This window comes from Micropterus salmoides, unplaced genomic scaffold (genome assembly GCF_014851395.1).
Source record: "Micropterus salmoides isolate LMB-PRFRI ecotype aquatic unplaced genomic scaffold, ASM1485139v1 Ms_hic_scaffold_2, whole genome shotgun sequence".
NCBI lineage: Eukaryota > Metazoa > Chordata > Actinopteri > Centrarchiformes > Centrarchidae > Micropterus > Micropterus salmoides.
In genome coordinates this window covers 21,480,024-21,504,801 of record NW_024041150.1, presented here as the reverse complement: position 1 = coordinate 21,504,801, position 24,778 = coordinate 21,480,024, and the positions used below count along the sequence as shown (strand labels likewise).

General features: G+C 40.2%; 3 protein-coding genes and 1 non-coding gene across 6 annotated transcripts in view; 1 reads left to right on the top strand and 3 right to left on the bottom strand.

Annotated features, from left to right (window-relative positions):
- Positions 1–4: 4 nt before the first annotated feature.
- Positions 5–7,527, bottom strand: larp7 (La ribonucleoprotein 7, transcriptional regulator). Its single transcript, XM_038732192.1, is given in 14 exon segments — positions 5–436; positions 816–907; positions 1,135–1,294; positions 3,636–3,748; positions 4,416–4,558; positions 4,678–4,831; positions 5,027–5,278; positions 5,281–5,325; positions 5,472–5,574; positions 5,669–5,833; positions 6,016–6,099; positions 6,238–6,338; positions 6,467–6,681; positions 7,399–7,527. Coding segments are annotated over 13 exon segments (1,692 nt in total). The 5' UTR covers positions 6,669–6,681; positions 7,399–7,527; the 3' UTR covers positions 5–358.
- A 723-nt stretch (positions 7,528–8,250) lies between these two features.
- On the top strand, positions 8,251–8,324 carry trnai-aau. Its single transcript has one exon. It is a non-coding gene; the product is annotated as a tRNA-Ile (tRNA).
- Positions 8,325–8,455: 131 nt separating this feature from the next.
- On the bottom strand, positions 8,456–13,462 carry LOC119912914 (NLR family CARD domain-containing protein 3-like). The gene is made up of 6 exons (XM_038732191.1): positions 13,002–13,462; positions 10,381–12,103; positions 10,093–10,176; positions 9,877–9,960; positions 9,135–9,212; positions 8,456–9,042 (listed from the first exon to the last, which is right to left on the bottom strand). Exons 1-6 carry the CDS (start codon positions 13,306–13,308, stop codon positions 8,724–8,726), a joined length of 2,595 nt encoding a protein of 864 aa, XP_038588119.1. The 5' UTR covers positions 13,309–13,462; the 3' UTR covers positions 8,456–8,723.
- A 333-nt stretch (positions 13,463–13,795) lies between these two features.
- The window catches only part of LOC119912975 (ADAMTS-like protein 1), a 96,415-nt gene continuing 85,432 nt past the window's right edge, over positions 13,796–24,778 (bottom strand). For 2 of the 3 annotated variants that reach the window (XM_038732263.1, XM_038732265.1), the window contains 11 exons: positions 24,180–24,309; positions 21,527–21,737; positions 21,236–21,415; positions 20,962–21,115; positions 19,760–20,768; positions 19,479–19,606; positions 17,749–17,869; positions 17,417–17,621; positions 16,813–16,922; positions 16,491–16,711; positions 13,796–15,580 (listed from right to left, as the gene is read on the bottom strand). In XM_038732263.1, the coding sequence (XP_038588191.1) occupies positions 15,471–15,580; positions 16,491–16,711; positions 16,813–16,922; positions 17,417–17,621; positions 17,749–17,869; positions 19,479–19,606; positions 19,760–20,768; positions 20,962–21,115; positions 21,236–21,415; positions 21,527–21,737; positions 24,180–24,309 (2,579 nt within the window). In that variant the 3' untranslated portion in view covers positions 13,796–15,470. The remainder of the gene's footprint in view (positions 15,581–16,490; positions 16,712–16,812; positions 16,923–17,416; positions 17,622–17,748; positions 17,870–19,478; positions 19,607–19,759; positions 20,769–20,961; positions 21,116–21,235; positions 21,416–21,526; positions 21,738–24,179; positions 24,310–24,778) is intronic. The other variant, XM_038732264.1, reaches the window with a different exon arrangement.

Here is a 24,778-nt window from a genome sequence, read left to right as displayed (position 1 = left end):
ACTGTAATGATCAAATAATGACATTTTATTAAAAAAAACAAAAAAGGCAAACATCTTCAAAAAGGTAATGCCACGACTTGACTGGGAGAACTATCATATTTACATTATATACAGAATGTTGGTTTTTTTAAAAAAGACTGTCAATTAAAAAATGTTGCCAAAATGTCTATATGCATAGCAGCAATCCACGTTATCTTGGGGGCTCCAGTGCAAACAAAAAAAAATAAGGGGACATTCTAACATTTGTTCAGGTCTGCATTCAGTTCTCTTCCAGCTGATTATGCATTACCAACAACGGTCCCCTTCAAGTCACGTAGTCTACATAGTTAAACATGTCAAAAACTAGCTTCAGCAGCTCTCAGTCATCTTGGAAACGGATGTGCTTAGTGGCCTCCCTGGCCCGGGCGAGGATTATTTTTTCGGCTTTGGATATGAGCTGAAGTGTGGCAAGAAAATAAGAAATTAGATATGACAGAAAATAAACAAACAGGGGAGGCACTGCTTTAACTGTAGTGATGGTATCATGTGACTGTGTGTGTATTAATATCCCCAAATTATTCCAGGTATGAGTCCATTTCCCAAAGTCGATTGGAATCAGGATAAGCAGCTTACAAAATATGCATCTAAATTCAATATCCCAAATACCACAGTATATAGATTTCTCATAATTTTGCCAAGAGCTGTAACAACTTACTGTAAACAGCCTCATGTTCACATACACAAGATGGAATAACTGATCAACAATATATTGTTGTGCACAGTCAGATGCATGTATATGTATTTTTCCATTTAAAAATGTGAAAGGGTAATCTCACCTTCTCTGTGCCTCGCTTCTTTTCCCTCGGACGATTCAGCTTCACTTGGCGGTCGACTAGGATCTTGTGCCAGTACCTTTGTTCATTGTCACCTTTAAAAGACATTGAATAGAGAATAATTACGTTCTATCATGACTCAATCAACTTTTCTTAAGCCTTAAAGCTGTAAATTTTAACAGTGAAACCTTTTGACAAACACTGAACTTGAGACAAGCTGATGGGCGCTGTCCCAATAATAATCCTCTCCTCTACTGGAGAGGATTAGAGGCGCATGTAGATTAGGCACAAATAATTCTAACTTGAAATAAGGAAATGAGACCTGAGAGAATCTCAAGCTTCCAGCTGTGCTCTTTCTGTAGCTCTGCTCTCGCGTCACTAACGGCTTTGGCTTCCTCCGGGGTGTGAAAGCGAATGTAACCCTCGGCATCTCCTTCCAAGATGTCGATGTATGCCACTGGTGATATTGTGCACAGAGCATCCTGCACAAAATAATCCACAAACAAGCACAGATAAAACTTTAATAATCATCTTAGGTATCTATGTGCCATTAAAGAAATGATTATATTACGGCGCACCTGACAAAGTGATTGACCTTAAGAATGTTGCATGAGATTTAATTGTTAACTTTACCTTGAATAGACTTAGTCAAGTTTGGGGGGGGGGGGCGTTATCATAACTTTAAAAAATCTCTCTCTCATACACATATATACACATATACACACACACACCATTTCTAGCGATAAATTATCTACTATACAGGCCGAGGTGCCCGGTGCTGCTGTTTGGTGAATCATACAACAAACAGACTTATTTTTTTTAACCAAAACTTTAGTTATGTATTTGGTAATGTCCAGAGGACTGAATATTACCATGGACAGAATTGTTGATACTGGACTATCTGATCACTACTGTTTGTTTTTTAACACGACTTTTATCCTCCAAAAATCACAAATAACATTATTATTAAAAGACGTATCTTTAGTCCATCATCAGCTATTGACTTTCGAAAACACCTGCCCTCTCTACCCCTCTCTGCTGTTTCCACAGCACATAATAAAGTCAAGCATTTCAATCTCAAACTAGACTCAGCCCTCGACATTGTTGCCCCTCTGAAAACCAAGACGAAATCCCAGTCCATTGTTATTCCTCGGAAGAATGAGCAAACACTATTCTGAAGAAGGAGTGCCGTAGAGCAGAGAGAGTGTGGAGAAAGAGCAAGCTCACGGTCCATGGGGACATCTTCAAAAACTCTGTAGCTGTTTATAACAAAGCTCTGCGTTGGTCAAGACAAGTCTATTTCTCTGGTCTCATCAACGAAAACAGGACCAATCCAAAAGTATTGTTCTCTACAATCAATCGTCTCATATAGCCCCCCCAGTCTCTTGCCCAGCTATGTCCAACATCTAGATCAAAATGTGATGAGTTTGTATCATTTAAAAAAAAAAAAAAAAAAAAAAAAAAAAGAGATAATTAACATCCCAACTGGATTATTAATAATACTATTAACCCAAGCAGCCAAACCCTCAACACTTCTCGGAGTAACTTTAATTCCTTTTGCAGAATCAGTGGAGCAGAGCTCCACAAAACCATCATGCGGATGAAGTCACCAAGCTGCTCTTTAGATTATTTAATTGACAAAGTATTAGACATTGTAAATGTCTTAGTGAAGAAGCATCACCTTGACCCCTCAGTGCTGAGCAACTACAGGCCTATCTCAGATCTGCCATTTTTGGGTAAGATTCTGGAGAAGGTAGTGCATAAACAATTAAATGTGTTTTTACATGAGAATAAGTTACACAATACATATCAGTCTGGTTTCAGAAAGGGACATAGCACAGAAACAGCACTTGTGAAGGTTGTCAATGACCTCAGGGTGAGCTCTGATTGTAAAAATGTTATGGAGTGAATTTTCACTTTTATGCAGACGACACACAGTTATATTTATCTGTTGCACCAGACAACCCCAAAGCTCTCGACCCCTTAGTGGAATGTCTGTCTTTCATTAAACATTGGATGAGTCAAAATTTTCTTAAACTAAATGGGGATAAGACAGAAATTCTTGTGGTTGGCTCTAAGACACAGAGACAAATTATTTCTAATAGACTGAAATGCATGGCTGTGCAAGAAAAGAGTGTTGTCAAAAATCTGGTTGGATTTTAAAATCACATTTTAACAGTGTTACAAAGGCTGCATTTTTTCATTAAGAAACATTGTCAGTGTTAGACCCCACCTTGCCTTGGAAGAAGCTAAAAAGTTGTTAAATGTGTTTTGGAACAAACTCCCATTACAAATAATAGAAACAACCTCTCTGGATCATTTTAAGAAGCAGCTCAGGACCTACTTTTATGCCTTTGCTTTTAATTGATTATAGTTATTCTATTGCTTTTATCTATTTTATACGGTATTTATTTCATACTATAGCCCTGGCTGCACCCTTTCCCAGTTTTGACATCTGTGTTTTTGTGCTTGTGGATTATGTACATGTTGCTGTATTGTACATTTTATTTATTTATGTACTTATTTTTACTTAAGTGCTCATAATGTAAAGCACTTTGAGTTGCATTTTATGCATGAAAGGTGCTATACAAATAAAGATTATTATTATTATTATTAATTGATATTATGCTCTTACACTGTCACACAAATGTAATTATCAGAAAGGGATTTCAGAAATGTGTATATCAAAACAATACATAGTTCAGCTCCCAGTGGAAATTAATTCTAGGAACTAAAGACAGACTTGACTTGAGCATCAGTAGATGAAAAGACATTTGATAAGCAAATACAGATAATAATGATAATGGAGTTATAATACTGTACTTTGATGAACTTCCTCCCTGGTAGCGGCTTGTTGTCTGTAATCTTCATGATGACGCCACTGGTAAACTGAGGTCCTTGTTTAGTCGCCTTCTCACTTTTGCTTCCCTTCTCAACTAGAAGAGCAAAAAAAGTAAACACCCACAAACCAACACAACTGCATTAAAAACAGTATTCTAACCAACAGCTGAGAAGATGTTGATTATTGCAAGCAACTTCAATTTGATATTTTTGAGTAATACTATGATGTCAGTACTGTGGAGACATGCCCCTCTTCACTGATGTTATCGCATGTAAAAATGCAGCTGTTAAGCACTGAAATGTAACAGTTGTGTGAACTTTCTGAATTTTTTTTTTTTTTGCTAAAATTTCAGGAGAAACACTTTAATTGTAGTAAAATATGTTAGTCAACTAAAACTTCATTCAAAAATATAGTATACAGTGGACTAAATATGACAATAACTAACAAGGACATTTGAAACAGGACTAAGACTAAATTTTTAAAAGGCTGAAAAAATTAACACTAGAACCCACACTTTGTTTCATGTCTTATTTCAACACATGGGACCAAAGCACCCATTCTTAAGTGCAGAGTTATTTTATTAAGTAACAGTAGGCGTTTTCAGACCAGAAGAACTTTTTCATAGTTGGAGGCTCCCTGGTGGGGAATCCCCAGAACCAAACCTGTTGTCTATTCTGTATGCAACTCCAAATTTCATAATTTCAGCCTGCATTTAATCCCTCCAAACACAAATCACTGACATTAGTAGACACAAAACTCACTGTTTCCATCTTGCGGATCATTGTCTGTCTCCATTAGACTCTTGTGTTCCTTGTGGTCAATCTTATTAATGCACTTCTTCAGGGATGTCATGCTGCGCTTCTGCAAGGTCAGATACTCATCCTTCAACTGAAGCCACTCTTTCCTTAATGTGGACAAAAGAGGAAGAAAGACACCCATCAAGTCATTTGAGTTCTGACGGGGTTTTCACTTATTAATCCATTCTTGTCAACACATGGAGGAAAAAGGGATGTAGGATCTTACTTTGACAGGACTCGGAGTGGGATGACTTCCTCCTCGATTTTCAATTTCTCCTTGTGTTTCTTTTTTCTCTTCCTCTTTGCTTTCACGGTTGAATCGTCTCGGTTTTCTTTCCCTTCCTCAACAACCCTTCCTGTGACGCTTTCAGTCGGCGGATCTATAAGGGGAAATAACAGATGACAACATCTAACTCATGGTTTCATTGCTGTAAAAATAAAAAAAAATAAAAACCCCACACACTCTAAAAAGGATTTTAGATTGTGAAAAGAAAAAGCCAAGAGAGCGAAAGGGGTTCATTGAAACTTAAAATTAGTTTCATTTGTGAACTATGGGGGATACTGTGATAACTTACTAGTCTTTGTTAGATCTTTCTCCTTCTCTCCAGCGTCATTTTCACTTGTCTTTCTCATCTTAGATGGTACTTCACTTTCAGATCCCTCTGCTGTCTGTGACCTACGTCTTTTTTTGTCTGACAGTTTACCGGGTGTCTTCTGAGCAACCGCGACCTCTGGTTCAAACTCTCCCGTTGCTGAGCGCTTCGCCTTCTGCTCCGACGGGTCCGCTTCCATCGCCTGCTCTTTGGTTTCTTCGGCAGGGGTCTGCGCTTCTTTCTTTTTCTCTTCTTCCGCTTTTTCTTCTCCTCTTCTTCACCTACAGCGCATGAATGTCAAGACGTGGGGATCAACGCAATAAAAATTGCACAAACAGCCCTTCTGTTGATATTAGGCAATGTGTCAGCGTCACATTTCTCAGGTTTCTGGGTGGTAGCGTAAAGGTATTTTAATGAATTAAAGTACCTGATGGTGGATTGTCGCCTGGCAGGGGAACGGGCTTCCTACTTTTCGTCTTGGGGAAAATCCCTGGCTTCCTTGGAGCATCTTCAGGAGGGTTGTTCAGCATCTGTTTCGAAGATCAAAATTTTCCATGTGGTTTCCTGGACTGACTGAATTGTCAGATATTTTAGGCAACAGTGACAATGTTAATAAGTTCTCACCTCTATGGCTTTCTGTGCGTCTTCCTCATTCTCAAACTCAACAAAGGCAAAACCCTTGGAGTCCCCGGAGGACTTGTATCTGGGGATGCTAACATAAACCACATTCCCGCATTTTGTGAACACTCGCTCTATCCAGCTGTGTGTCACGTCCTTGGGCAAGAGTTCCTTACATGAAAAGAAAGACAAAGTATTATTTTGTGATCAAAGAATATTCTTTATTCTGGCGTCTGCCAAAATAACCAGCAGCACCAATGTGCGATTCTATTTAAAGGTCAAATCAAATGACTGTTGGTGGCTGCAAATGTAGTGAAAACCAAATTAAAATAAGAACAGATAACTCTTTTTACCACATAGACTGTGCGGCTGTCGACATTATTTGGTATGTCTCCAATTGGAAGCTGACGCCTCACTTTATTTCCTTCGAGGTTAACCTGAAAAAAAGTGGAAGACCTCTGTGTCGATTGCATTCATTTGACATTAGTCTGGACATCTCAAAATATTAACACATTGTTGGAATGTGACGGGTCTGAGGTGTGCGTTTTTCAAAAGACAGGTTCACGTCACAGTACCTCAACTACAGAGGAATTTTTCAGTGCTCTCGCGATCAGCTTGGTGTCAGTTGTCAGCTTCTTCATTCGATTGAAGTCGGCCAACACGGATATATCAACATCTAAAGACAAACAGGACATTTAGCTGATTCAACAATGTGCACGATAAAATATCAAAACTTGCATTAAATGATTCAACGGCAGACATGAATGTGGTGGTGTATTGTTATTATTACTGATAGCCCCTTACATCCATCTTCTGAGTCATCAATGAGTTTTCTCAGAAAGCGGTCCTTGTGGAGGTTCACATCTCCGAACCAGAACTCCACTTGCTTCTTCACATCACCCAGCAGCTGTTTGACGCGGGACCGCTTCTTTTTTTCCATCTCTTTGTTCTTACTGCTGGGTTCTGCGGTGCCAGCATCACCAGCTCCCCTCTCTGTGTCAATCATCCTGTGGGTGAGACTGCAACACAGGTTGGTGACACTTATCAGAATCAGGTTTACGGTCATTTTCATATACAGGGAATTTGCCTTGCTACATTTATTGGTGCTTAACAGTACACACAAACATAGAAATAAAACATATAGAAAAAGTAAAGAGATCAAAAATGTGCAAGTACACAAAATAATACTAATACAAAGAATTATACAGGATAATTAACAAGGAATGTACAAAATTTCACAGTATGAGCAATGAACACAGTTCAAAGTTGTAAAACAGCACAGTAAACACACTTTTTATAATGTGTATTTGCATATAAAGCACATGTTAGTGGAATGAGTCACACTATGTGAACTGGTGTTACTGGATTTGGTCCTCAACTTACACAAATTCAAATGTGCAACTCAAATAACCTGTGAAATAACCTGCACAATCCTCGGGTCAATGGTGAACACGCCCCTTTAATAGTATCAGCAAATTATTAAGATTAATGCAAACGTTAGTCAGTAAAACACTGTTACCTTCACATTTATCTTGCAACTCTTAAAAAAAGTCAGCGTTGAAGCTTAGCTAGCCAAAGCTATCACTACCTTTAGGAAACAGTTGTTGAAGTCAGTACGTCGATTCGCGGGTAGTGACATTTTAAAAAGGCTGCAGTCATGCCCCCTGCATTTCAAAATCCGCCAACCCCTCACTTAACACGGATCCGACATACCGGTAATAATTTACAGAACTCACCCAGTTTGAGATGAGGAAACAGTCCAGTTTGACGCGCTGCACACACAAAAATGACAGCAACCAGTAGCTTGCTGGCTAACTTCACACGAACGGCATTAGTTCGTTCCGTGATGTCGCACAATAAAGTCGTCATAGCGGAAACACCAAGGCGAGCAGTTTAAACAAGTTCCGGTATGTTACTTCAAAATAAAATGCAAGATAATGGACATCTGAGGTTTCAGCGTTTTATTGATAGGTTACAATAAGTCAGATCAGATTTAGTAAAAACAACAAAATGCTACGCCAGTCACAAAGAGTAGATGCATAATTCGAAATAAATACATAGAAAACACACTAATATCATAAATAAACGTTTTAAATAGGTGCAATTAAATATGTAGTTAGAGGCATCGTTTTACGTTACAAAAATTGTTGGACTTGCATGTGAAGTGACCTGTGACATGGTGGTTTGTGCTTTTATTTGGAAGCAAAAACCACCCCACATCCAACGTTTAGTTACTCAACATGTTTGTAGTTTTAAAATTTTTTTAGTTTTAAAATTGTTCCCAGTAAGGTTTAGCTAACATTATTCTGAGGCATATTTTCATGTTTTTAACCGTTAATTCTTTTGATGTGACGCACCTGTGTTGTCCGTGTGGAAGTGAAGGACATTATGACATAAGTAACGTTACTTTTACCTTCTAGGCCTATGTGAAGACAGTAAGGTAACGTTGAACGCTAAAGAAGTCTTAAAACATCGTGTATCAGCTTGCGCCTCCACTCGAACAATATTATTATTAATAATATTATCCTATTATGTGTGGAATTCATATTCATAAGTTGTTATATTGTACTGAAAACCTGTAAGTGCGTGGCCGGTTAGCTCAGTTGGTTAGAGCGTGGTGCTAATAACGCCAAGGTCGCGGGTTCGATCCCCGTACGGGCCAGTAAGATATTTTGACTTTCCAGCAACCTGTGTGTAGGAGGTTTATCCCTCCGTAGACTGCCACTTATCCCAGGCAGCTGTAATTTCTATGTTTCAAGACAATCGTTGAAATCCACAATGTGAATCCATATAGGCAAGCGTATTACAAATCTTTAATGTGGTCTTGTTGACATTTTGGGTTTTGTTAACTCCAACTGAGAAGCAACAGATTAAACATTACAGAAATGTTTTTTCAGAAAGTGCTTTTTCTGTGTGCAATAAGCAGGAAGAAGATTACTCCTACGTTAACCAAATTCCTTTTTGTCCTCCACAATTAATTTATTTCACACAAAGCATTCAGCATTCAACAGACATTTGACCTGTATTTTATAGCTTATAAATTGAGGCTAGTTTAAGTCTGTCAGAAGTTCAAAATGCTCTCAAACTTTTTGAGCTTCTTGCACATGTCATCCTCAGTGCAGCACTCAATCCTGCATGTGATGAGCTGTGATAGTTGCTTGTAGAAGGTCTTCGCCCACTGGGTTTCTAAGCAGTGGACTGATATGTTGCACACTTTGTGGAGTACCATCACCAACTTCTCGTTGCTGCTGACCTCACACCTTTTGAAGACCCATTCCCCCCACTGTTCCCACGTATCGTCATCTGAGAAGTTCACAGTTATGCTCTCTTGGTTGTCTAAGCACCCTGTGTCTGTGTCAGCCAGGTCATTCCATATGGCTCTGCATGAAAAGGAAATCAACAGGAGATTCAGAAAGAATATTGTTGAAATATCGGGACTAGAATTATCTGTTGAAAAAAGTCATTCACTCACACAACTCTTTTCAGAGGATTTGGGGTCAAGTCTCCGAGTGACAGCAGACCCCTGTAGGTCACTCGGTTTCCCTCAATCCTGTGAAAGCAAATAGGTACCAGAAACATGTTCTGAACATTTTCAATGGTTTACATGTGAATACATTGGCAAACCATCAAATCTGAAAATATATTTAGCATCTATATCCCATATGTGAACTAAATTGTTGATAGAAAAGCGTTTGATCTATCACCTCCTGTCTTGGTGCTCAATTAACATTCCCTTTTATATTCAGATTCTGGGGCCTGCTTTGTCAGGTCTTTCCGTTTGTCTCATTTTAGGGTGTGCTGCACTTTTCCAAATGACCAAAAGCTCAGTGCAGGGATTCAGAAATGGGGAATTATTTAGTAATTAACAATCTAGTCAACATTAAGCTAAAAATGTTAAAAGGCCACTCAATAGCATTCAATATTTGGAGACCTCAGTGACAAAGCATTAAAAAGCTGTGTATATATTTTGGGTAGCTTAAATTTACAACCATTATACTGAGGCAGAACCAATGCTGTCTATGGGTGGAGCGCAGTTGACCAAACAGTTTAATGGAGTGGTGATAAATAATAGAACTGGATTTTCTACAGGATTTTGTCCTTGTGAGTGTTCAAATGATCCATGATTCAGACAGTCACCATCATCTTGTAAGACTTTCATTTCCCCAAAATATTTTATGTGGCAAATTGCGATACCTCTCACATGAGTTTCTTACCACAATTCTTTAAGCTTTCTTTTCACCCGTGTGGCTGCAGAAAGTACCAGTAGTTCATCATCACCGATATTAGACCATCCAAGTCTAAAAGTGGGTAACCAAAAGAGAGATGTTATTCTCTCAAATAAATGACTCTATTCTTTATATCTGTTGGGCACATGTAATCTTTTTTTAAATATTATTTACAAAAGCCTGTGAAATCAATTGACATCTTACCCTAAGTGGGTTATACTGTCTGACAATCGCAGCACATCAGCAATGACCTGAACTGTGTTCATATCGAGGATGTTTTCTCCAAGCCTTAAGAATAAAATATTGTAGTTAGTGCGTAAGCCACATTGTATATCGCTCAACCTGGTGGTGTTGACACAATCATCACACAATCATCAGTACTGGGTTGGATGCATACCGAGCCATATGCTCTACCCAAGTGGAAAACCAAACTGATAGATGGGTGACTTCAGAGAGCTTGACAATGCAAACCAAATTTTACCTGGAACTCACCAAAGCTTCTCACTTCTGAGCAGCAGGGGCTGAATATCTCTAAGTGCCTCACAGCTTGCTCCCGTTCCTGTCAGATCCAGCTCTGATATTTTGCCCTTTGTAAGATTTAGGAAGTAAGTGATGGCATTGTAATCCATTTGGGTGAGTGTTTCGTCACTAACATTAACTCGCAGTGTAACTGGTTGTACAGCAAGGGCCAAAGAGGGATCCTGTTGCTCAAACAGACAGTGTAAATGGTTAAGGATATTGGCCCCATTCTCGCAGAGCATTGTGAGTTCTCTGATGATCTTCTGACGATAAGTGTGCACTTTTTCTCTATGGCAACACAACCCCACCTGCCTCAACAGAAGATTGCCATTGCGTTCAGAGAGGATTCCAGACAGGAAGCGGTTGAAAAGGTCCAAGTGTCCGTAGTTGGACCCCTCCCCAGGACTTGAAGTGTGCTGAAGTGCATCAGGTAAAGGGTGTTCTGACACTGCACAATAAACTGCAGCAAAGAACTCTTGAACAGTAAGGTGTGCAAAGGAGTAAACCTCTTCAGTGCAGCCGGGCTCTTGTGTCACCGTCTTGTCAAGGAAGGTGCTAACAAGGCTGCATCCCTCCAACGCTGCTACATCTCGGTCGCTGCTGTAGAATAGTGTTTGATGCTCCATTAGCTTTTGAAAGGCGAGTCGACCCAGCTTCAGCACCATACCAGACAGCTGCTGGACAGCCTCCAATCTTTTCTCTTGGAGAAATGTTTCGGCTCTTGGTTGAGTGTGAGAGCGAAGCAAGGCCACCAGATACTGCACATAAATGTCCGTCATGGTTTTGGGGCTCTCTCCACAGAGGTCTTTGCTTTCTTTGAGGATGCAGCATACAATGTAGCAAAATGCAGGTATGTAGCACAGTGTCAGCATTAAATCATTCGCTGAGACCACGGCAAACATGCGGTCAGCAAGGGCACTGTCTTGGAAGTAACGTAAGAAGAAGTCTTGAACTTCAACCAGGGAGAAGCCAGATATGAGCACAAAGCGGTCGATGCAGCCCACAGGTATGTGGTTAATAGCTGCAGGTCGACTTGTGAGCATGACAGAAGCACTGGGCAGCAGTTCACCCTGTATCAGACTCCCAACGACCTCCACCACCTCCGCATCTTCATCTGGCTCAGTCACAAATACGTCTACATCGCAGCTCCTATACTGTCTGAACTCATCAAAGCCGTCCAAGATGATCAACAGTTTGTTGTCATTTGCTAACATGTTATCCAGTTCCTTAGCCAGGTGCCTGTTTTTACGCAAGACCAACTCCCGGAAGTTTGTAGGTTTGTCGATCAGATTCAGGTCTCTGAAGGTCATGTGGATGATGAAGTCAAATGCAAGATGGCTCTTGTTTGCCCCAAAATCGAACAGCATCTTCTGCACCAGGATGGTTTTTCCGATGCCAGCCACCCCCGTCACCAGAACCTTCTTGACTGGACGGTTTCCGTTTGTGCTTGAAAAGAGTTTGGCTGGTGCGATTTTCCTATGCACCGCTGAATTCTGCTGCAAAAACAGTCGCTTCTGTCCAAACGTCAGCACCTCATGTCTTTTTACCTCCAAGCCCTGGTGTCCGTCGACCAACAAGAGATTGACATAATGTTCGGAAAAAAGGATTTTCTCTCCGTGTCGAGTGTTGTAGAAGAGCATGCTCTCACTCCGACGCCTGACGACGTCTCTGTGCTTTTGTTTGACTTTGTTATACTCTGCAAAAGAAGATAAGATTTATAGTATTAATAATTTAATAATTTAAAATACTTAAGTATTGTTACAAGTAAAAGTCCTGCACTGAAAGTGTCACTAAAGTCAAATGTAAGTATAATCAGGAAAATATACCTAAAGTAGTAGACATACTCACTGCAGAAAGAAAAATGTCTTGTTACACAATTATATATTAGGTTATTGTTAGTACTCATGCATTAATGTAAAATAAGCATTTTACTGTTATAATTGTTGAAGGGGAGCTCATTTTTATGATTATTTTCATTATGGATTAATCTGCTGATTCTTTTTTTCCATAAATCGATTACCTGAAATCCTAAAAATAGTGAGAAATGTCACAATTCCTCTGAGCCCAAAGTGACACCTTAACAATGCTTGCTTTCTAAAACTAACAGTACAAAGCTCAAAATGATTTAAAATCAATTAAAACTATTAAAAGGAAAAGCTGCAAATCTGCAAAAATGAAATGTTTTTACATGACAAATGTCTTAAATGATCAAAGTTGTTGCCAGTTAATTTCAATGTCAATCTAAAAATTGTGTCAGCTTGTATAAAATGTTGGGTTTTATTTATAACAAAACATATTTATTAAGTCTTCAAATGTTTCGTGTGTAAAAATCTTACTTTGTAAAGTAACTAGTAACTATAAATGTAGTGCAGTAAAGAGTACGATACCTCCCTCTTAGCTTAGCTCTTGGGGGATATAAAGTAAAAAGTGGTATGAAAAGAAAATACTCAAGTACAGGTACCTCAAATTTGTACCGTCCACCACTGGTTTATGAACAATGGAATATGGTTATTCTTCTTTCTCTCTCGTTGCATTAATGTGATTCAAATTATCTTACATGTACCAGCGAGAGCTCTTTGGTGTGAATTGCATACCTTCGGACTGAGGCTGGTGTGTGATGCCTTCTTTGGAGTGTGTCTGTGCTTCTTGTTGACTGCTAATTGAGAGAAAAATCTTAGCAGCTTCCTCGCCTTTACACTCCAGGATATCCAACACCTTTCTAACTCTTGCCCGGGGCCCCAACTGACACAACACCTCCTCACGGTCATCACGAGTGAACACCTCCCGAATTACTAAGATTTCCAGCAGAGAGTCAATCTGTCCTTCTAGTTCATCCACGAGGGAAACTCGCAGAACTTTGATTGCTGTCAAACAAGAACTACAACCATCCGTTTCCACCATAACTAATTGGAAATAATCTGCAGCACAAATCAGAAAAGTCCAGTTGGGATCTGCTGATGGTGCCAGTTTGAATCGTAGCGTCTAGATTTGTGTTGCAGAGCGATTTCCTCTCATAATTTAGAGGGATCCAGTGAATGCATGTCCCTCTTCAAGAACCGATACGTAGAATGTGAACTACAGCTTGTAAATTTGGAAAGAGGAAGTGCTTTTCCCTTTGAAAAAAACCTATCGAGAACAGCATTGACGGTCTTGTTTTTCTGGTTCATTACAGAACTCCCATTAAACTAAAATGCACCTTTTATATGTTCTGCCAAAGTGTTAAACTTTAAAAGAGCAGATTAGTGTATCGAAATTCCAGAGGTTGTGTTATACACCCACTTTAATAATCTAACATATTTGAGCACTTTGACTAGATAATGCATTTTTATAAAAAAAAAAAAAGAGAGAGAGAGAAAATCACAACAAACAGACAGATAACAAACAGATATAAAAGGAATGTATTTGGTTTTATTTAATGATTAACCAGCCATGAGCACAGAGCTACACGTCAAGTCACCAGCAGAGGGTCCCCATTGCATGCACATCAAATACCAGAGAAACTGTAGGGAAAAGAATACTTAAAACCCACCCCTGTAATTATTTACAAAACTATGCACAAGAACACACATGAAAATAAATAGTTAGAAGGACAAAACAAATATCTACATAACTTAAGAGCATAAGTAATGTGTTAATTATGTTATCCTCTCAAAATAAATCAAATCAAAATATAACACAGGTCTTGTTTACATATTTTAAGTTCAGCTAACAGAGAAATCTGAAAGGAAGAAGCGTTACATAAGAGCGGTCAAATGTAACACACTGCTTTTTTCCCCTATAATGTCACACTAAAGCAAAAATATCATTTGGTGGACAGGATAAATTGAGCTTTATTAGCTCAGCTAGGAACTATTCTGCCCCCCCCACCCCCATGTTTAAACGCGCTGTAACATCACAAAGTGGTTAAAGGAACAAATATCTTTCCAAGAAATACCAAAATCACAAAACAAAATATATAAACACTGTAACATTACAAACTAAATTTTACTTTTTTTTTTTTAACTCTACAAGTCATGTTCTTAACAAAGACTTGGATGAGTTGAGTGCAAATTAAGTCTTTTTTTTCTCTCCAAAAACTGACTTACTTCAGTCATACACCTCCGTAGTGCAACCCATGCAAGATAAATCTTTATCATGTCCTACTTTTTATTCTGCCAAAATGCACTTCAAACACATGCAATCCTTAATTCCTTTCCTCTTTAATGAACGACTTGACCAATCATTACGGTAAACACGTGCTTAAAAACCTAAAATGATAGCACAGATCATGATCTCTTTCCGAGGCAGCTGATACCAAATGTATACCATTGATCATAGGCTTTTAGTCACGGTAGCTACTTCCCATTTGTAGGCAGTATTATGCTGTATTTCTGTTGAGTTTACCTATACCTCATACCTAAGCTCATTTAGTATCAATATTTGACGGAAAACACTGATTTAGAGACCACTGAAATAAAGGCAAACACACACCAGTGGTTATCAAAAGCTCAGGGGTCTACCCAGAATCCCTGGGTATGAATTCAATCAATTAAAAACAGTATATTAATTACATATTTGTGTATTGTATGCTAAATTCCATGATAATATGCACCCTTATTTGGACATGAAGTGATGGCGCTACAATGTTGTAGCACTTTTGTTCCATCTGTTTTAGGAAACCACTGAAACTACACCAGATACCATTAATGCAGACAGGTTGCTTAGTCACCGCTATAATAAGTTCCCCATGATGAATTCATGCACCACAAGTTTCTATTACTCACAGTGGAAATGTCTCTTAGTTACATTTGAATAATTTAGGAAAGCTGTCAGACATGTCACTCCTCTCAAAACGTTCACATTGAAACCCACACATGATATCTTTGAGGAAAGTAGATCACAGCCGCTCTAGGTATCCCCATCCAGACATTCCACCACACTCAGGTATCCCCATCCAAGACTGTTCATTGAAGACAGTTGTGGGTGTTAGGACAGGGCGTAGCGGTTTCAAGTCTCTGTTGGCTGTGTGAATGTCTTCCCTGACTTAACCAGGTCATCCATGGTCCCTGTCTTACGTCCCTGCCTCAGGTGTTTCGGCAGGAATGACAGCAGCGGCTCTTAAACTGGGGCAGCGGACAAAGCTCCAGCTGTCGGACCTTCTCACAGTACCTTGTGCTGTCTTGACACTCTCCTGCTGGAATACACAGAGGTTACACTTCAGTACACGTACATACTTTACACCTAGTCACCTCTGCCTTCAGCAGGTACTCAAGCCAACTAGTACAATAAAAGACACTATGGTTTCTTTTCTTCTGTTCACCAAAATAGAAAATAATCTTAGAGAAACCCTTGTAGTATCTAGCCATGTGAAGCAGAGTCGAGACTCTGACGTCTGAAACTTCCAACACTCAATGGAGGTTAGTGGAATTTCATGTGTACTTTTCAAAGAATTGGCAAATGTAATTTGGAAAACAAGACTTCAAAATGTTCTCCCAGAAATAATATTTCCAATGTAAAAAGTTTCTATAGGGGCTGTGAGTAATTCAAAGTAACTGGGGCTTTTTTCTGGGAATACCTGATGCTGCATTGGTTTCTTAAAGGTTTGTTTCAGTATTTTGAGTACCACAGGTGAAATTCCCTACAGTTGTTCTGTACTGGGATTGCAGTAGAAATTTTAGGAAACAATGCTTCCAAACCTCAGCACATGAAACCAAAAATAGGAATGACAGCAGCGCCTCTTAAAAATAGTCTGGGAATAAGGGAATCTAACATGTCACAACATAGTTTTTTCACAGATGATTCTGGCAATTTATACTTTAAATGTATATGTTATGTATATTTCAGAACATGCCATTTATGTGTTCATGACAGAGGCTGGGACAAACAGCAATGAGCAGTGTTGTATTGAGGTTATTTTCAGTGTTTTCACCTCTAAAACATGCTTTCATCATATACAATTGTACTATATTCAATATGCTATACATCAGATAAATCCAGGATAAATTCAAAATCAAGATGTTATGCCATCATGCAGTGTGACACTGAACAACTTACAATTAAGAAACCACTGGTCTCCATTTTGCCATCAGCGCTACTTTTCTCACCTCTGCCACAGGACAAAATATTGCATCGCTGCCAGCTGGGAGGGCGAGGCCTCCACATGCAGTGATGCTCACGTGTGGCCTTTCCAGTTCGACGGTGTGTGCAGGTCACCTGGCGTGACTGGAAACCATGCCGTCCACAGGTGGCAGTGCACTGCGTCCACGGCCCCACGCGCCAATGAAGGGCACAGGCCTCTGTCGAGCAATTCTTCAGGGAGCTGGGCCTACAAATACAAACACACGTAACACTGAAGGTATCACTGTACTTTTTAATTGTACCTCAACATATTATCCAGTATATTGATTTTATGATATCCATATTTACCTCTGGAGTCCACTGCACATCCTGGAGGGGACTTTGGTGGCGTTTGTGTCTTGGCAGTAAACGTGGCGGTGCTGTGTGGCCAAACTTGGACCCACACATTGACCATGACACTGAAAAAGGAAATTCCATCACAATTTTTTAGTTTGACAATACTTCCCTGCTAATAACTAACAGGCCTATCTGCTCTCAAGTTTTAAATGTAAAGTAGGCCTCATGATAAAAGCATTTAGTTTGTTGTTTTATATATATATATATATATATATATATATATATATATATATATATATATACGGAAGCTACTTTTTTGCAAACATTATACATTAGTGTTAGACAATGGAATATTCAGAGTAGCAAAGATGTGACAGGGTTAACACCCTAACAAATATATGACTCATAATAGATAAGGAAGGATTATTTCCCCTTAAATACGCTGGCAATCAAATAAAACAAACAAATGCTCAAATGTGGCAGTTATTCAGCAGTTGAGAGACTACCTCAAATTAACAATCAAAGAATTGGCACACAGTGGATAAGGTCAAAAAGCCTTGACACAGTCCATGTACACTTGTTGAGATGTGTTTGAGGTCAATGTAAGTGGTCTCACCAGCCCCCAGTGGGTAGTGGTCCACCTGGCACAGGGAAGTAGGTTACATAGCCTGGTGTCAGAGGGTCTCCTCCCCATTCCAAGGCAGTGGTGGCTCTCCACCTCTCTTGATCTGCCCTCAGGACCCTTCATGCAGCGGACACTCCTGGTCTGGGACCCACCTCCACAACTGCTTGAGCATGGTGACCAAGGATCCACTCGCCACCTAATCCAACCACAGAGGGAAAATAGACAATAACTAAAGTTCTCAAAGGTATTAATCACTTAAGCCTCATGGAGAAATATTATGAAATCTAATATTCAAAGTACTGGATGTAGTAGTTGCAAGGTACCTCAGGGGGCAGGCTTGTCCATGGCACAGCTCAGCTGACTGGCTGCCATTAATCCTCTCAGAGCAAACAGGGTCACTTGCTCCCATGCTGTTACCTTGGACACAGTTTCTTCCTTTACCACCTGAAAATAAAATAAAAATCTTTGTGGTCTTGGATGTTGCAGAAATCAAAAGAGAAAGAATTGTCTTTTTAATCTGTACTGTATATTGTTGATTATAGTTTTCAAGTCTTAATGCAGTGACCTTACTGGTTCAGTGTCAACGGTTATGTCACATACCTCAACTCAACAACATGTATACACCAGAAATAATTAGCTGTAGCTGAAAATGCTTTTGAATTGCCTGACAGACTAATAGTCCTGATGTGTAATTGGTAATGTAGGCCTCATTCTTGGTTTTCTCACTTAAGATTAAACAACATCAGAATACTTAGTTAAAGCTACGTTACATAAGAATGGTCCCAAGGGGAAAAATTGGAATATGTCTCAATATGTTCTTTAGTCAATCTTTTGTTACAATTACTGCATGTTACTTGTTACTTCAGCAGCTTTAAATTTTGTCTTTGACATTACCAAGAGGGTCATGGCCAGTTCTTGTTCAGTAATGCACTTTCCAAGAACCTGGGAAAAAAAATATATTTTCAAATTCAATTTGCCTCTAAAGTCATTAACAATACTTGGGATTGCATTCTTACAAATCATGTGCATCCCTTTGACAAGACCTTCAAGCGATTTTGACTAAAAAATATAAAAGAAAATACAGACTGGACATTTTTCAGTACTTTTAAGCCCCTTTATCCTCTCTGTTTAGATAAGGCGAATGGGGGTGCTCCCACTCTTTGAAACATTGCCTGGAATCTCTAATTGTTGTCGTATGAGAAGGAAAAGTGCCGGAGCATCAGGAAACCGGCGGTGGCGGTGCTTTGATGAGAAAACAGCAAGGCTGAAGCTGATCATGCCCTGAGGAGACGAAGGACAGTGCCGCTCTGAGATGACCCGAGCTGTGAAACACTCCGGACATTCCCCATCACTGACTCAGCTAAATGAGCCACTAGGGTATGCAAAAGCTTACTGTATGTCTATGTCTGTGGTTATGCCTGTGTGTGTGTTTCTCAGTTGAAAAGAATGCTTTCCCAGAATCTCTAAGCCTGAACCACAAAAGAACAACACATAGCACTTTAATCCCAACTACATGAAAGTATATTAGACTAACTGAACTTAGGTTAATACTGACTCTATTGATTGTTTGTATGTGAATAAACAGCTTTCAGCAATGTAACCAGCTACATCACACTTAAAGAACACTTTAGAGGTGCTGGTACGCCACTTTTTATTTTAACCAACACAGCCAGGCTAGGTTTTCCCCGTTTTTCTAGATTTTATGCTATGATAAGCTAACGGTTACCTGGCACTAGCTTCATAATCTACAAGCATAAGTGGTATCCATGTTTTTCTAAACTTCATGTCAGAACAATATTTAGATCAAAGCTGCCGTGTTTTTACTTTTGAACCCTAAAGTTGTAGATGTCTTGTGTTTCATTTTTTTATCATATTTTTTTTTAACCTTGGGAGCCTCATTACAACTTAAAATAAAGCTCTGAATTTTAGGACAATCATTCTTCACACAGAATGATTTAACAGAACCACTGAAGAGGTTAAAATAATCATTACCTAGCAAGAATTACATTATTTAAACATGCTTGTAGCAAGATCCTGTCTTTGTGGATCTTACCTGTCATGTGCAGCAAAGAAGTAAGAGATGTAGATCCGAGACTGTTCCTGGCAGTGCAGGTGTACAGACCCTCGTCCACCTTGCTTGGAGACTGGATCCTCAATGAGCCAGTGGGCAACAGTCCTACTCTGCCAAAACCAAGACAACATAACCACTAAATCTGTGACAATTCTTTCACAGAACAGATGGCTACTTTCATACAACAAAATATTTTATACTAACACAACTTGTTACTGCTTTTTGCACAAAAAAGGGTCACATTTAAGGGTTCTGGTTCTTACCTGCTGTTGTACTGCAACACTTCTCCATTCTTTGTCCATGTTAGGGATGGTTCAGGGCTCCCCAGTGCCTCACACCTCAACTCCAAACTAGCAATGGGTTTTTGCAGCAAAACCGGCAGTCCCACATGAACTATCATTTCAGGTGACGGCACCACTCCGACCTTCCTGGGCCGTTGTATTATTACCGGGTTTCTTGGCCTGGATGCATGGGCTTGGATGTTAGGTTTATAAAGGAGGGGCCCTTGCGTGGAGGATTCTGCACTTTCTGGGGGATGAAGCGTAGACTCATTGGTTTCACCTTGTGTCATAGTGAGCTCACTGAGCAACTGTGCAATGAGTTGTTCCCCCCGTGGTCCTCCGAGGCCTTCAGAGAGATTGTGCATGATCTCATCAAGCCTGTGGGTATCAGTGGTGAGTACGAGCAGGCTTGAAAGTTCTGAGTTTGTTTTCTCAACCCTCAGGGTCGACCTGTTCTTTTCACTAGAGTGTGTTTTATCAGCAATGTCTTCTTCATCTTGGAGAGAGCTTTTGAGTTCAAGCAAATGTTCAACAATGTTGTCATATTGGTTGAGGGGAATGGGTAGCTCCTGAGATCTTTCTCCTGTTGAGGCCACACCTGGCAGCCCAACCTTTTGTTGTCCACCTGTGAGGAGCCATGGCTCTGGAACGGAGAGCTTCTGCTTGCTGCCTATGATCTGTAGGACAAAATGTTCTTTGGCCTGACCTGCGACGCATGTGTATATCCCAGCATCAGATGCACGAACCTGCTGAATCTTCAAGTACCCTAGTGATGTTATGGAGAGGTGTGAAAGGCTGAACAAGGGCTTTCCTTCTTTCAACCATCGGATGTGGCTCTTGCGAAAGTGGCGGGTTGGGCAGCGAAGGACCACAGTTGTCCAGGGGAACAGGTATGCATAGCCGCCTACTACCAAGTGTAACTTTTTGCCCTTCCTCCACTGAATATACACCTTCCTCTGGGCCAGTATGGTGGGATAGGGCTTGACAGAGTCTGTGGTGAAATTAACAGAACAGGTTGTTTCATTATTGTCTATGGTGCATTAGCAATTTTAAAGCAATTTCCACTGACACACAAACTTAGCAACATAATGTTTTTTTCCTGCTTACTAACAAATCTTTTCATCCATTTACAGTCTCTTAGCAGCACAAATTGACAAAATAGAGCCTAAAAGAGGGTCTCTTACTCTCACAGAGCCTGAGGGAGCATGGCCGGATTCTGGTGGGCTGGGCCATCAGGGAGCAGTTCTCAGGCTCCACGATCGAATGTCCCCCATCTTCCCCTTGTTTTCTGCAGACTGCCTGTAGTCTCTGAATGCCTTTTCCACAGGTCACTGAACACTGGACAAATAAATGATATTGTAAGATATGATAATAAGCAGACCCTATATAATGATGTGTCATTATATTTTGATTCTGACCACTTCAAAAAGATAGTTTGGTGCCTTGGGGAAAGCCTACCTGGGACCAGCCAGTTGTGACCCACTGAGGTGGGCACTCTTGCTTTGCACAGGGCTGCTGGTTTGCAGGGCTCTTGGAAGGGCAAAAGGTATCAGGCAGCTCCAGGATGCTGCCATCTGCCAACCGCTGTTTGCACAGTACCTGCCTACTTTGATATCCCCCACTACAGCTCTGGGAGCACTGCAGCAACAAAATTACATAAGTGTTATATTAGCAATATGTCCTAAATGCTTCAGTCCAATTGCTGAGCCAGGCATTTATGGTGGTGAACTTCCTAGGTGATCCTTTTACCTGTCTCCAGTCACCTGTGTCCCACATAGGAGGGCAGTCAAAGCGGTTGCAGGCTTGGACAGGACTGGGCTTTGGGTTCTGGCAGTCTTCATCCCTCAAAACCCGAGTACGATTGCTGTCCCTAGAGGGCCGGTGAGTGCATGCCACAGTGCGGGTCATAAGACCAACCCCACAGGTAGCAGAGCATGAACTCCACTCCCCTGTTTCCCACCTGTGAAAACAAAGTTTACCATCAAACTGTACATCATGGTCAATTATCTGTAAAATCTTCTTTGAACCAGATATTACCACCAGGTTACTTTGTCTGTTTTGACTTTTACCTGTATTTGGTTGTTAACTACACATGGTTTAGTTTTTAAGTAAAGCATCATAACTTAACTTTTGCTTGTGCTGGGCCACTGATTTTTCAACTCTTAACCTTTGCTGTTCCTGATTAATCACCACACTTTGTCTTTTGTGCACACATGTATGTAGCCCATTATCCAATCTATAAAGGAGTGCAGTCGGGAGGAGGTCAGTCAGAGTGCTTGATATTTTTACTTGATCCCATGAGAGGACACTCTTGCAGTCTTATAAATGTGTAAATTCATGAAAGTGAATACGAGAGAAAACGAAAAGAGTGATTCATGGGGCCAGATCCTGGCAAAGAAACATTAAATCTCCCACTGAATTTACTGATATCTGAGAAATCCCTATGGCATTACTTCTTCACCTGCCTTTTTCCCAGTGACCTCCGTGGACCAATATTAATTTTGTTGTCTAAGCCAATTTCATACATGGTGATCAATCCAGCATCAAAGTTTTCTGAGCATTTTTTCACATAATTTTTCCAAACATGAAAATGATGTGGCATGTGTCTAAAAGCATCTAAAAGCTTTGGCTTTGACCAAGATCACAGAAACTTAACATCTTGCTTGACAGATAAGGTAATATTTCAAAACTGTTCTTATTTAATCAAGAGTCCAGAGGCTGAGGAGAATTGGGAATGAAACTTGTTTCTGGACTGGTACTATACTCAAAGCCAAATCCTATGGCTGTTTCCCCTCAGAGGGAACAGTATCCAAAGAGTGTAGCTTAATATGGGAGGGTGAGGAGGCCTCAGGGAGGGAGTAAAGGGCCAAAGGAAACAAGTCCAATACAGCGTTTGTTGTGCCTGAAAACAAGACTCTGGCCTGGAAAAACAGGCAACGGCAGGCTGCAAGCCTCTGGGTTTTCTGACAAAAGTGTGAGTGGTAGAACACCGACACTGCGCACAGTGTTAACTTGAAACGTGTGGCCTACCGCAAAATCCACTCACCGTTTAGCCATGGCTCAGTTGTATTAAACAACATGTCATTATGCTGTTTAACCATTCAGGTATTTCATTTTGATGAATTTGGTGTGCTCTGTTCACACAAATCGGTTAGCATATATTACACATTGTACCTTTAATAGTGTAGGCTCCATCTACAATCATTCTCAAATTTAAATGTTATGGCAACAGCCTACTTATAATAGCACTAATATCATAGTTGCATTTCAATAATTTCGACATTTAGCAAGGATATTCATGGTCCCCAGAGGGTGAACCCACACTGATCTTAGTGACTCCCTCAAAGTCAAAAAAACACAAAACTTTGTTCTTGACCAGCACGTCTGGTCATGAATAGCTATCCCTAAAACTAATGGCCAAGATTTCTATGAAATATCATTGTTCCCAGAAGATAAATCCTGACTTTACATTCTTAAGTTCCTTTAAAAAAGAAATAGCAACCCCCATCCCTGATCCCCATAAGATGAATCCTTCCATTTTTAACACTCAATGAGCTTTTCTTTAGAGTCAACCTCAGGTCAAAGTGTCAACATGGTGCACAGGATAATTAAAACCAACATTAATCTGATTTTTATTAAATCTTTCGAAGACTTCCATGATACCCAGAGGATGAATCTACAAGTTTATGATGCCTGACTGCTTAATGTACAGTAACAGAGGCTTCCTATATTGTTGTGCTGAAAAAAAAATTGTCCTTGGAAGAACTTTTCAACATCTGAGCAGAGCAAGTATAGCTACCACTGACATCTGATTCCTATTGTGTCTGATTCTGACCAGGTTCCACAAGCTGTCCTACTGGCTTAATTTCCTGCTTTCAGTGATACAGCCATCCATCTCTGTCTTTCTGCTTCAGTATCACTTGGACTCAAGTGGCTTAAATGGTGATTTAATTGGCCCAAGTGGTTCAAACCGAGAGGATAACGTAGTGGATTAGAAGGATTTGAATCTCTTTTGTACACAACCAGTGATTGGTAGAGATTAATTGTAACTAGTGTGATGTGTATTGTTTGATTTGTTTGAAAGTTAAGCAGTTCCAGGTGTAGAACCCAGGGCTTCAGGGCTCTAGGAAATGGAACAAGAATTTCCCAGCTCTATATATATATATTGCATATTTTGCTGGGTTACTGGCAAACTAGTAAAGAGCAGAGCCAGGTTTCAGTCCTGTTTTTAATTAATATTTTCTTCTTGATTGCAGCCAAACTCTTTTTTCCCCAAAAACACATTTCTTCCTCATTTTTACTGCATCCATCCATCAAGCCTTTTTTAATGTTTACGTACAAAACATTTGAAACAATGTCTAAATGATAATGATGTAGGTCTGATTTGCTGGTTGTACAGTACCTGGGTGGGCAGGGCTGTGCTTTGCAGTCCTGGAGGAGTTGTGGGGGCCGACGGGTGCTCACACACAGGCTCTGGTCTGCTGCCTCTCTGGTCTGCTTGTTCAGGCAGATGACCACAGCCTCCTGCACACCTGGGATTACACAGTAATGAGCAGTCACAAGGGATGTCCAAAGAACTATGAGCTATTTTGCAGGGTTCCATCAGTGTTTTTAACTTTTAAAATGCTCACTGTTCCGTATCTTCAAAATGCACTGGCACTGCAATTAAGAAGCCCAGATATTAGGCCCCTCTATGAAAGCAAGCAGTGGCTGTATCTAGTGGGGCACGCACAATGAACGTCAAAATAGCACAGCTGCCTGCTTAAGTTCTGGCCTGAACTGTGGATAAACTGTAAGGGTGTGATGTCAGGTCATGTTAAAAGCGACGCAACATAAGTCTTGCAGTCTGCTTCTAATGGTGGGGACAATAACAGTGAAGCGAGCACTTCAAACGCTGTAGTATTGTGATGGTCCACAGGAGCGCAGCCTTCAGGGTGTGTATGTGACATCCGATACCAGTCTGTAATCATCCCCGAATGAGAGTCTGGTGAGCGCATACAC